This window comes from Quercus robur, chromosome 4, assembly GCF_932294415.1.
Source record: "Quercus robur chromosome 4, dhQueRobu3.1, whole genome shotgun sequence".
Lineage (NCBI taxonomy): Eukaryota > Viridiplantae > Streptophyta > Magnoliopsida > Fagales > Fagaceae > Quercus > Quercus robur.
This window is the reverse complement of record NC_065537.1, coordinates 78,423,215-78,436,161: the sequence shown is the minus strand read 5'-3', so window position 1 is coordinate 78,436,161 and position 12,947 is coordinate 78,423,215. Positions and strand designations below refer to the sequence as shown.

Sequence of the window (12,947 nt, the reverse complement as noted above, 5' to 3'; positions counted from 1 at the left end):
AGTTTAATCCAACCACGCAGATAAATTTAGGACAGACCTAAGATGACAAAAGGACTAGCTATAAACTTGTCTGGTCCTTACCCAAGTTTCCTATTACAGCTTGAGGTGTTAAATTACAGTATAAAGAAGATTATGTTAAATTTGTTATCCTCAATAATTTATCTTTCTTTTTATATGTGTTTTTGCATTTGTGACCTCAATTGCATAAGCTTGAACAAGCTCTTACCTTTCCAGATGTAGTTAGAGATTGTCCATGTAGTATGACAGATGTTTTGTTAGTCTTGTGACCCTGTATGAATTTTTTATCCATCTTTCATTTGTATGCCTGTATGCATATCTTGAAGGTGTTCAGCATAGAACCAAAACGATGTTACTTACAAATAAATAAATAAATAAATAAATGTTGTAGGGAAAACCCAAAATTTTATTCAGGGGCTATTTGGCTGTCTTGTTGGACTCACTCAGCTGTCACTCCTACATATTTCTTTCTTTTCTTTTGGTCTGTTTTCCTGATGCATATATTTGTTGGCTGACAGACTAGAAAAGTCGAAGAATAAATGTCTTTTGGATGGTTAGTGAAATTGAGTTAAAAACCAGTTGGCAGACTGGAAGATAGTTTTTTCCCTTATTCAATTAAGAAACTTGGGGGTACTATAGAACTTACCTTACACTACACATAACCAAACTCTCTTAGGGAAACTCTTATAGTGGTCTGTATAAGTGAGACATACACTTTGGAGGCATGTTCTAGGTTTGTAATGTGGGAAGAGCTGGATTGATGGACTGCTTTTATGGAAAGTTCTTGTAGGATGTCCTTATGATGATGTTAGGAGTGGCTAGGAAGTCCATAAGATTCTTGTGTAAGATGTAGTTGATGGTAGGAAATTCCAATTTTGGCATGATTTTTGTATGGGGAGGCTTTACTTAAAGCAGCTTTTCTAGACATTTGAGCTAGATCGGTACAGGATAGCAAGCTAAAGTATACAAGGACTCCAAAGGGGGCATTCCAGGGTGTTTTATGTGTTTGTGTGTGTGTGTGGCTGTGGAAGAGTATAATTGTGTTGACATTCCCTATAAGTGACTCTTTTTGCATGGATAGTTGTTTTTTGAAAGATTCTTATGATGGAGAATCTAGAAGAGTGTGTAAGATGTAAGCACAATGGAGAGAGGATGGATCATCTTCTGCTACATTGTTCTTTTATTATTTTTAAGGGAGATTTGGTCTCTACAATTTCATTTTCTAGGATCTCATGGGTAACTCTGAGGGTGGTAGTTGAGATGCTGGCTAGTTTGGAAAAGGTTCTTATGGTGGAGAATTTTGTTTACCAAAGACAGTTAACTATCATTTGGTATTGCATTTAAGTGTAGCAAAGGGATGATAGTTGTATTCTGGTACATTGTTTTGTAGCTCGGAGATGTGGTCTCATTATTTTCAGGAGCTTCTGGTTAATGTATTCTTGCTGATGGTTTATATTCCAACTAGTTGGAAATAGGGTTCAAGCGCATGAGGTTTTGTGAAGTTTTAAAGCTATACATTGATACTTTTGTGGTATCTTTGTGGTAGAAAAAATAGTAATAACATGTTTGAGGGTGTTGAGCTCCTTTGGACATGCTCAAGCTCTTGTTTTGTCTTGGGCTGGATGGCTTCCTTGAATGTTTTCTGTCTCCCTTCTCTTAGAGTAACTAATGTTGAAAAAGGTGGATGATATATTTCATGCTATTGGCTATTTCAGCCAGCCATGCGGAGACATTTGAAAATAGCCCTTTAAGATCCACACTTTTGGTGTACTATACAATACTGAGTTCATTCTTATTGAAAAAAAAAAATGCGAAATAAATAACTCATCTGTCATAGGGCACTGAAATACCAAAAGAAACAATTTCTAGCTCATTGTAGCTCTAGGCTACTGGCAGACTAAGATTTTAAGCTCCCATGCATTATCAACACATGCCTTTTCCATTCACAAATGTTTTTTTAGGCAATAATTACCCTGTTATAAATTTTCTTTCATGCATATATACCCCTTTCTTGCCTAGTTGGTTGTTTACCTTTATGTTTCCTTTCATTTTTTTTTCTTAATTTTATAAAAAAAATCTTTTATTCTATGCTTTCTATTGTTTGATTTATGTCTGACTTGTCTGATGGCCTTTTGCAGGTTGGTGATGATGTTACTGTGCTTGATGCCACTGGAAAATTTGTCATGCCAGGTTATTTTTTCTTATTATAAAAATAATTACAGGTTAGATCACTATAAGTGACTTCACTCTTTTGAGTATGGTGGGAGCATTTGGAACCTAAGTGTACTATTATGTAATACTTTTCAATGACATTTACAGTTTCAGAATACAGCATACACTCTACAATCTAAATGGAAGAGATAGATTATTTCTTCTTTGTTGTATTTATTTTGAACCTCATATATGAAATGGGATGGAAAATTTCATACTCAAAAGGCTTCCAGATCCACAATGTCCCTTTTGCCATATCTTATGAAGTTGGATGAATAGTTTCTGGTCTTGCATGGCATGCCACCATGGTGGGATCCATCAAGTTGAGTTGCAGTCTTTCTTGCATGTTGGCAATAGCTCCTAATTTTATTCTTCAGCCTGTCTGCACTCATCCTCTCAAAGACAAGATTTATTATTAATAATCACAAGCTGTCAGTTGGGTTTTCAGTTTATTTTATTTTATTTTTGATAGGTCTGTTCATTTTATCTGAGTTTAATAGCTTAGTTCTTTTCTGTTTCCAACACCAATTTGTAATTACGTAGATCTGATCCTGATGTACTCTATGACTACATTTGTTACCTCAACAGGTGGAATTGATCCTCACACACACCTAGCTTTTGAGTTTATGGGTACCGAGACAGTTGATGACTTCTTCAGTGGTCAGGCTGCAGCCTTAGTTGGTGGAACAACAATGCACATTGACTTTGTTATTCCAGTTAGTGGGAGTTTAACAGCAGGTTTTGAAGCCTACGAAAAGAAAGCAAAGAAATCTTGCATGGATTATGGTTTCCATATGGCAATTACAAAATGGGATGAAGTTGTTTCAAAAGAAGTGGAAATCATGGTTAAGGAGAAAGGTTAGTTTTCTTATATATTCTGTTTGTACTGTCCCGATTTCTTCTTATTTGGACCTTTGCGAATGCTTCTTTGATTTCCTCTTTTCATGTATATGCCATCTTATAGGTATAAACTCTTTCAAGTTCTTCCTGGCCTACAAGGGGGCACTTATGATTAATGATGAGCTTCTATTAGAAGGGTTTAAGAAGTGCAAGTCCCTTGGTGCTTTGGCTATGGTCCATGCAGAAAATGGAGATGCGGTATATGAAGGACAGAAAAGAATGAGTTATGTGCGCTCAAGCTTTGTAGGGACTTTACACTGTTTCACCAATTACATTAATGCATTAGGAGGACAATTAATTATAAATTAGTGAGGAGCATACGATACATGTGGTTGTGCCACATGCTGTAGACAACACTCAAAATGTGGGAAGGAAATTATCCTATAGAGGATAGTGAGTGAAAACAACCTTGATTTTAAATTAAGGGAAGATCAACCTTTATTTTTTTCGTTTGGAAACATTGAGCAAGCATCCTATTTGGGAGTGGTTAGTGAGTATTTCTTGGTGAAGGAGGTGATCAAGTTCAGGTTGAGAGTTGGATCTTGATATTCCTGCTTTCATATTCAAGACCTAGTTAGGAGAGATCAGTGAAGGCTGAGATGTCTGATGGTAAGGTAACAATGATACTCCAAGATGAAACCAGTGCATCTAGATTCATCTTAGAAGTGAATCTGCTCTATGTTCCTGTATTCTCATTCAAGACACGGCTGGGACCGTGTTGCAACCGTGTCCCAGGCTTCTCTTGACCATGGCAAAAATGAAAAAAATTTGTTTTTGCCAGACTCCATGGACACAGACACACTGGGCTTTTCCCTCTGTCTGTGATTCCTACATATGCTGTGGTCAGACTAATGAATAAAGCAGTTGATCTGTTCTAATTATCATGGTTGTTTCCTTAAAAATTTATTCCATGAATATCTTTGGAGAAATTCTCCTTGTATGATTTGACCATAATAATACCAGTACAGCTGGAAGCAGAGGCAACTGCTCGAGCAATTCGTTTGGCAGGTTTTGTGAATACTCCTCTCTATGTAGTTCATGTAATGAGCATTGATGCTATGGAAGAAATAGCTACAGCTCGGAGAAAAGGTCTTCAATTCTCTTATCTTACAAATTCTGTTTGATTTAATAAAGTTTATTTGATGGCAGCTTTATTCTACAATTATGGAGAATCATTTTATTAATAGTAAAAGTTGCATCTTTACATTTGAAATTGGGCTTTCACTTCTTTTGGGGGAACATTCTTTGCAAACATTCTTAACAAAATATTAATCTAAGACATGAAAACGATTTTCATAGGATGTGGTCATAAGTTTAAAATGCTTTTCATATTGCTCTAAAGGTTATGAACTAGACACACAGACACTGATATAGACACACACTCAAACACCCAATAAATATGTACGCGGGTGATCAAGACCCCAAGAATTTTATCTTCCCCCATCCTAGCTGATTGATTTCGTTTAAGTGTCATCTTCAAGTCATTGGCCTTCAGCTCTAGAACTCACGTATGCTGATCTCCAGATTTCTTTTTTTTTAGATGATTTATTTTTGAAGGAAGATAAAGAACTCGTCTTTAAATTGCAGGGCAGAGGGTTATTGGAGAACCAGTAGTTTCTGGGTTAGCCCTTGATGAATCTGGGGTTTGGGATCCTGACTTCGTCACTGCAGCAAAGTAAGATCCTGCATTACTTTTCATTTTTCATTTTTATTTATTTGTATCTTTATATTTAGATATATTCTGTCAACTTTTACAAACAGTATCATCTTCATGTTTCAGGTTTGTCATGAGTCCGCCTATTAGGGCATCTGGACATGATAAGGCCCTTCAAGCTGCCCTTTCAACAGGAATTCTGCAGGTTCCTACCTCACCATTAGAGAAGATAGTGCAATCATAACAGCTGGGACCTTAAAGACACAAGAAAAAAATTATTTTTATTGATAAGTAAAAAAAAAACATTGGTGTTCTTATTATCTGTGACATGAATTTAATAAACAATTGTCTATACAAGTACTCTCCAAAATTTTAGCTTATAACTATGTGCTAGCAAACCATATAACCTCAAATTCAGAATATTTTCTTTTGATTGATTGCCTACAATGTGACCTTTAATATATTGGTTTTATGGAGATCTTTGAACTTGTTTCTCAGGAAACTTTTGCATTTTGCAGCTTGTAGGAACCGATCATTGTTCCTTTAATTCTACACAGAAAGCTGTAGGGATTGATGATTTCCGAAATATTCCAAATGGTGTTAATGGTAATCACAAGTTTTAGTCCCTGCTATTTCTGAAATGACATTGTTCTGACTAATTATTTCGGGTCAATACTGTATTACACTTTCTAATACTTCTCTGTGGCAATTGGTAATCTTTAGGTATTGAGGAGAGAATGCATATGGTATGGGATATAATGGTGGTAAGCTGCAATGGATTTCTTGCTCATTCCTTCAAAATAATCAGCTTGAGTTAGAATCTATCCTAGAAAGTGTGGGATTATGCGTTTTATGATCTGATCCCCACTAAGCTGTCTGACATATGTTGAAGTTATCTCACCATCAGCAATTTTTTCAGTGCTAGAATCTTCAATATATATCCAAGAAAAGGAGCGATTCTTCCTGGATCTGATGCAGATATAATCATATTCAACCCAAACTCAAGCTTTGAAATAACTGCGAAGTCCCACCACTCTAGATCAGATACAAACGTTTATGAGGGAAGGAGAGGAAAGGTAATGTTTGTATCAATAATGTAGTTGATCTGTTGATTACCAATGCATTATAAAATAGGCTAGCCATTGTAATGTGAGAAGGATATAAAATCAATTAGATTATACTCCCTCCGTCCCAATGTTTGGCCTAGTTAGAAAAACCCAATTATTTAGGGAAACATCATTAACTGTCTTATCTCTTTAAAAAAAAAAGTTAAAATTTTCCTAAATTACCCTTAAACAAATTTATCAAAAAATTATTTAAGACAAAAACATTTCTAGTATTGGCGCCAATTGCCAAGCAATTTTCATAGTTATTGTAGATTTCAAATTTTATTAGTGTACTACTCTTACAATTTGCAAACCTATATTCAAATCCGAATTCTATAGCCACCAAGCCTAATCCAAATTCAATCTTTATCTTTAAATCAAATTTTAAGAGGTGGATTGGAAACTCTATTGGTGGCGCCAAGCAATTTTCAAAGTTATTGTAGATTTCAAATTCAATTAGTGTACTACTCTTACAATTTGCAAACCTATATTCAAATCTGAATTCTATGGCCACCAAGCCTAATCCAAATTCAATCTTTATCTTTAAATCAAATTTTAATACAGGAGACTGGAAACTCTACTGGTTGCAAAACAATAGCTTTAGTGGATTTCAAAATTTAGGTTTCTAATTTTTTTAATTTAAAAAAAATGCTCCCACAAATAAATTAAGGATATAAAGGGAATGTTAATAAATTAATGGTGTTTGACTTTTCAAACAGGACAGAATTTTAGGACATCCCAGAATGGAATACAAGCCAAACAATTTGGAACGGAGGGAGTATTTTGTTTGCACCTATCATTTGTAGAGACAACTCACAAAAATTCACACACAAGTAAACAGCCATATGTGTCTTTGTAACTTGATAATATTGAACATGGCTTATTACATTTTGAAATATATTTTTGTGTGCAAAAGAAGAATAAATGATTAACAGTCATGAAAGTAATAATTGTGTAAAGTTTTTATTTTTATAGGTAAGAATAACTTTATTGAAAAGAGATTACTTTATGAAGAAAAACATAAAGTAGCCGAAAGAATTACAATTGAAAAATATTTCTTTAAATTTATGAATGGAAGTAATAATTGTGTAAAGTTACTAGACAAAACACATGACACACTCATAATTTTGTTGAATTATGTGTTAAAGTATTGGTTAAATGATTAAATTCACTAGCTCCTATTGTTTAAACTTTTAGGACAATTGGTAATTTATCAATGTATTAGAGAAGGTAGTCTTGCGTTCGAACTCTAACTTTGCTCTTCCTACCATCTAAAAAGTTAAAAATCCCATGGGTTAGGTCCCACTTAATAAGGGGGAGTCTCGGCCCACACATGAAGGGGAGTGTAAGAATATTAGTTAAATGATTAAATTAACCACTTTCTAACAGTTTAAGCTTTTGGAACAATTGGTAATTTATCACTATGAAACAAATGTTGCTCTGAAATTCTTGAGTTTATGAATGAGTGCCAGGCACCTTTGGACATGAATGTCACATCTATCTTGTGCATAACCTTAAACTGTTCAAATTTGAAAGTATATCTCTGTTGCTTTTACTTAGAATTAACCTTACTCTCGGTCTGTCATGGAAAAGTCTTGCACATGTCTCTGTAAGCAATGTAAAATAAATTAAGGACTTATCAATTCTTTTCATAAAAAGTTCTGAAACGTTTCTCTTTTTGCAAACTTATTAGATTTCATTGATCATTGTACCTTTGGAGTTTAATTATGATATACCTCTGGCCACAATACTTATTTATTTTTTTAATCATTTGATTAGGATTTGATGGAAAAGACTATTGTCCTTGCCTTGGCAATTGGGCAGAAGCGATTTAGTGCATCTTTGTGTAAGCTTGTGCATCTTTGTTTTCGTGTAGTGTTAGAACCCTGGTGGTTGCTGGATGAAATTTGTGGTTCATTCTTTTCTCATATAATTTTGGCATGTTTTATTTTCAAAACACTATCATTCTTGCTTTTCTTATGCTGCTGTTTTTATGTAAGCAGTGGCTTCCAGTCACCTTTGTGGAACTGGAAAAAGAAAAGTGATTGGTAGGCAGCCTTATCAATCAAAAAAACTGAATGGTAAAGAGCCTTACCCTCAATTGTTTTGGAGAGGCTAATTCCTGAACGCAAACCCAAAAAATGACATGAATGGAATAAGATGGTGAGTCAAAATTGAAATGTCTGGCCCCATGGCCTTTGCCTTAGCCAACTGGTGTGGGTTTTGACCAACTAGGAGCCCCCATGTGTGATCTTTTATCTCTCATGGAAAATTGTTTTTTAGTGTTTAATAGTTGTATTTCTGTTTCCAATCTGCCATACATAATGATATCAAGAAATTGGGAGAATCTCATTTACATTGACATGGGATGAGCAACCATCATCTAAGAGACCTGGTTAGTTTCATTTATTATACTAGGAGATCTACTTCACTAGGTAATTAGAACAAATTAGTTTCCATCAAATCTTTTGAATATAGATGACTTTTAATAGCATAGAATTGGATGCTAAAATTGTTCTTTTGAATATGCTGATTTTAATGGGGCCAGCTCTATGATATAGCTTTTTTTTGCCTCAATATATGGTTTCAGTTGATGATTTTGTTTGTTGCAGAGAAACAAGCCAGGGCTATGCCTCTTGAAAACTCTCAAACACAAAGTGCAGCAGTGTATGGTGCTGATCAATCCAATTATGGCTATGATACCTCTCAAACATATTATCAGGTGTTTATTTGTGACTCTCTTTTCTGTGTGATATTGTTGTCTCAGCTGCTGTTTAATTGCAAACGTTGTTGCATTTCTCCCAGTTATTCTAATGTGTAATTTTTTTTTATCCTTTGAATTTTTTTAATGTGTATTGTTTAGGAAACTGCGCCATCACAAATGCAGCCTAGTGTTCCCAGCAGTCCATATGGTGGAAATTATCAACCTCCCTCAAGTTCTCCTTATGGAGCATACGGAACTCCTGCTCCCTATCAGCCCCCAAACATATTCCTTCCATCACAGACACCTTCCCAGGTATTTTTTGTTATATGGTTCATCTAGTAGTATTGGTTTTTATTTGGTGTTTAGTATATAAAATTTCTTAGCAATGTTATAGACCTGCTAAATTATGCTTATTTGTAGTTTGTATCGTATTTATATGCTGCCCAACTATTACATGGACCAATTATATCCTGTCTGTCCGAGCTGGTAGTAGTTCACTTATAAATCTTCTGAATCAAACTTAATCTCCCTTCCATCTGTGTTTTATAATCTATAAAGTTGTTCTGGGTTGTCCTTTCTGGCATTTAACATAATGTTGGTCATGAAATTCTCACCATATTTTTTGTCTAGATTTTATTTTACAAATTTTTCCTGTCACTTGCTATAAATAATACTTTTAGACATGAGTTTTATGACCTTTTTTGTTACTCTTCTAGCCAAATTTTGCTGCACCTCCCGTTACTGCGCCTGTTGCGAGGCCCTTTATTCCCACAACTCCTGCTATGCTGAAAAATGCAGGGCAATATCAGCAGCCCACATTGGGTTCTCAGTTGTATCCTGTAAGTATATTCCCTTTTGATGCGTGTGCGTGTGTGAGATTTGTAGTTTGATGTCAAAATGCAATATTGTAAGCAACTTGTGAGTGATATACCGAAAAATTCATTGTATATGTTTCAGGGAACTGCTAACCCTACTTGTAGTTTGTACCATATGGGAATGTTCCAGCTGCCCCTATTACATCACAACCAGGCTCAGTTCCTGGCCATACATTGCCACATGTTGTAGCTCCCACCCCATCCCTGAAGGGATTTATGCCAGTTAATTCAGCGGTTGTTCAAAGATCTGGTATGGGTTCAATGCAACCACACAGTCCCACTCAGGCAGCATCAGTGCAACCCACCATTACACCTGCAGCTCCACCACCTACCGTACAGACAGTTGATACTTCAAATGTGCCAGGTATTTATTTTATATATTTATAAATTTTACTTGATTAATCCATTGATTCTTTGAATAATAAAATTTACTTTCACATAGCCTTGCTTGTTCAAAAACTAATATAATAAAAATATAAAAAGAATAGCCAGCATTACACACTATCCTGGAGATTCTGATGGCATTAGATGTCAACAGTAGGAACTCTTAAGGTAGTGAGTGGTGACAGGTAGCAGTGGCAATCTTTTCTCTGTCTCAAGGTTTTGTGTTTAAAAATTTAGACAGTCTGGATAGTAATACAAACTAGTTTGTTAATTAATGGGATGCATGTCTCATGTTATCAATAGAGGTTTTTATGCATTTTTTATTTCTGCACATCTTTTGACATCTAAACAGATGTACCTGAGGGAAAAGCTGGATCTTGGATCTTGATAAACCATGCATGCAAGCAGAAAAAAGGCTTTTTCATGTTCTCTATTTTTTTTGGTCCAAGCAAAATGGTGGTTTAGAAAAACAAAAGTTGGATTGGTCCTGTGTGGTCAGAATTTATTCCATTCTGGTTCTGCTTCTCCTAGTAATTTTGGAATTTTGGGTCTCGGTGTGTTGTACTGATGATTTGTTTTGCTAGGTTAGCTGGGTTTTATTGATTTCATAAATTTTTTTTACAGAATAGTGTTCTCATACATGGAACCAATCTTGGAAGTAGGCCATTTTGGTTGAAATAATTGTTGGTCACCAGTTTTGACATTTTGTCTCATATCATGCAAAAAAGAAAATAGTAAGTGATTAACTAAAAAGAAGCTAAACAAGTATCTTATTACTCTTGCATGGTGTTTTGATTCTTTTGAAGCCCTTCCATGCTTCCACGCCTACTGACAATTGTTTACTATAATTTTCGGTTGAGTGGTCTATGGTTAACATCTTGAGTTAGTTTCAGCTAGGTAAATTTCTGAAAACTGAATATTTATCCTAATAAAAATTCGCTTCTGCTTTATTTGTTTTCCTCCTATGCTCTTATCATTCACTTCACTATTTAATGCCCTATGTTTGTTATTGCTAAACTTGCCCCAGTGCACCAAAAATCTGTCATTGCAACATTGACAAGACTTTTCAATGAGACATCAGAAGCACTGGGAGGTTCACGTGCAAATCTAGCAAAGAAGCGTGAAATAGAAGACAATTCAAGGAAATTGGGTACCTTGTTTGCAAAACTCAACAGTGGGGACATATCGAAAAATGCTTCCGATAAGCTTGTTCAGCTCTGCCAGGCTTTGGATGGTGGCGATTTCAGTACTGCTCTTCAAATCCAGGTACATTTTTTTAACATTCACACACTTCATTTAGGTTGCAAAACTTGAAATATTAAATTCTATTTGTTTGCTTTTGTTTCTGCCTGGTTCAGGTACTACTTCCGACTAGTGAGTGGGATGAGTGCAACTTCTGGCTAGCTACAGTAAAGCGAATGATCAAGACAAGGCAGAATGTCAGAATAAATTAACGAAGGCACGGGGAATCGTTCTAAGATCTGTTTCCTGGATTGGAATTTTTTCACCTGTGTGGGTATCTTCTCGGAGAAATAATCTTTTCTTCAATGTACACAAGACTGGCTTCTATAGATTGCAGCTGCAGGAATTTGGTTCTTCACAATATATTGACTGGTTTTCAGTTAAAAGCTATTTTTGGAAGCTGTTAGTGGAGATAGTTTTCATTACATAATGAACTGTGGATGGTTGTTTTTTTTATTAATACTTGTAGTGTTGACAAATAGTGTTTTTTTTTTTCTTGAAATTGAAAGTTCATAGATGGTTTACTTTCTCGTTTTGGCTGTTCAAAAGTCTTAGTGAGCTGCTTTAAGCTGTTTTCTGTTGTCATATTACTCAAATTTTTTTCTCTCTTTTGGCACATAAACTGTACCAGCCTTGTGATTTTATCATGAATATGAACGCAAATATTTGAATAATATAGCATGATTCGTTGAAATGAGTGGCGTTTGAATTCTATTTTTATGCTTAGTACCTGTTTTCTAATGGTTACAATGTACCGTCTATCAAAGCCTTATATCAAAGCCTGTGTGATAAAGTAAACAAATTTCAAATTTGAGCTTTTAGACTTGGTGTGGTTCTCTTTAGTCTATAATTTCATTATTTTTTCCTTGCAATATATGGAGACAAATAACCTAATTCATTGAATTTGACTCTTGCAATTTCTGCATTGTAGTTAGTTTTATACACAAAATAGAAAAGTTTTCTTAATTGTTATATTTCTCGTGACTTTTTAGATCTATACGTTTCTATTTAAAGCAATAAGTTATAAAAATACCCCTTTTTACTTGCATGTTGAAATTAGTTCTCAACTTGGGATTAAAAAAAAAATTCGCAGTGGAAGTCGACCATCTTATACTCGATTTCCATTTAAGGAAATCGAGTATCAGAGAGTCGATTTCCATTTAAGGAAATCAACTATAAAAGACTCGAGTTCCACTGGGTTTTTTTTTTTTTTTTTTTTTTTTTGGCAGCTACTCCTGCAGCAGTAAACCAGAATTGGTTTCCTTTCCCCTGCAGCAGTAAACTAGATCCAGAACACATAACATGAGTAGCGGTAAACAAGTAGATACAAGCAGATGATACTGGTCAATGGCTCGTACATCATATGCAAACAACTGGATTAAAACAGTTACTATTCATGGGCATTATAGGTTCCCTGTTAACGCACAAAAACATTCAATACTAGCTATCATCGCTTCAAAGGAGGGCCCTGTGGTTGAATTTGCCAAAGTAGTAGCTACTAATGCCAAAGTAATATCATTGCTGGCATTATAGGCAAAAGCTGCACAACGCAACTAATGTAACAAGTACAATGGACAGCAAATAGTTCAATTACAACAACATTCAACAATAACCAAAATAACAACTAATAAATACAACATAGTCTACATATTCGCCTACCACTTGTCCATACTAAACCATACTGATACAACATGCTCTACATAGTCACCAAGCACTTGTCCATACTGATACAACGTACTCTACATAGTCACCTAGCACTTGTCCATACAGAAGATAACCACAAGTCCCACGTACAATGTCACTTAGCAAAATCGAGTCTCCGCTTGCCTGCCAAAAATTAAAATACGGTCATT

The 12,947-nt window shown here is 35.1% G+C and overlaps 2 protein-coding genes across 2 annotated transcripts; both read left to right on the top strand.

Annotated features, from left to right (window-relative positions):
- The first annotated feature begins 2,123 nt into the window (after positions 1-2,123).
- LOC126722684 (dihydropyrimidinase-like) lies at positions 2,124-9,658 on the top strand. The gene is made up of 15 exons (XM_050425840.1): positions 2,124-2,208; positions 2,818-3,087; positions 3,194-3,437; positions 3,621-3,656; positions 3,831-3,946; positions 4,045-4,218; positions 4,717-4,804; positions 4,910-4,988; positions 5,302-5,389; positions 5,507-5,596; positions 5,735-5,859; positions 8,480-8,611; positions 8,753-8,905; positions 9,310-9,432; positions 9,551-9,658. The coding sequence occupies exons 1-15, from the start codon at positions 2,127-2,129 to the stop codon at positions 9,656-9,658; spliced, it is 1,908 nt and encodes a 635-aa protein (XP_050281797.1). The 5' UTR covers positions 2,124-2,126.
- LOC126723857 (protein transport protein SEC31 homolog B-like) lies at positions 7,716-11,788 on the top strand. The gene is made up of 7 exons (XM_050427774.1): positions 7,716-7,735; positions 8,502-8,611; positions 8,753-8,905; positions 9,310-9,432; positions 9,551-9,832; positions 10,880-11,118; positions 11,211-11,788. Exons 5-7 carry the CDS (start codon positions 9,685-9,687, stop codon positions 11,304-11,306), a joined length of 483 nt encoding a protein of 160 aa, XP_050283731.1. The 5' UTR covers positions 7,716-7,735; positions 8,502-8,611; positions 8,753-8,905; positions 9,310-9,432; positions 9,551-9,684; the 3' UTR covers positions 11,307-11,788.
- The last annotated feature ends 1,159 nt before the right edge of the window (positions 11,789-12,947 follow it).

What these genes read in the sequence shown, in the direction of transcription:
- LOC126722684 (XM_050425840.1), top strand. Translation starts at nt 2,127, where the DNA reads ATGTCTGACTTGTCTGATGGCCTTTTGCAGGTTGGTGATGATGTTACT. An exon ending in GACTTCGTCACTGCAGCAAA is followed by an intron (nt 4,805 to 4,909) that starts GTAAGATCCTGC and finishes TTCATGTTTCAG; the next exon opens with GTTTGTCATGAGTCCGCCTA. An exon ending in TGGGTTCTCAGTTGTATCCT is followed by an intron (nt 9,433 to 9,550) that starts GTAAGTATATTC and finishes TATATGTTTCAG; the next exon opens with GGAACTGCTAACCCTACTTG.
- LOC126723857 (XM_050427774.1), top strand. Translation starts at nt 9,685, where the DNA reads ATGCCAGTTAATTCAGCGGTTGTTCAAAGATCTGGTATGGGTTCAATG. An exon ending in TGATACTTCAAATGTGCCAG is followed by an intron (nt 9,833 to 10,879) that starts GTATTTATTTTA and finishes AACTTGCCCCAG; the next exon opens with TGCACCAAAAATCTGTCATT. An exon ending in GTACTGCTCTTCAAATCCAG is followed by an intron (nt 11,119 to 11,210) that starts GTACATTTTTTT and finishes TGCCTGGTTCAG; the next exon opens with GTACTACTTCCGACTAGTGA.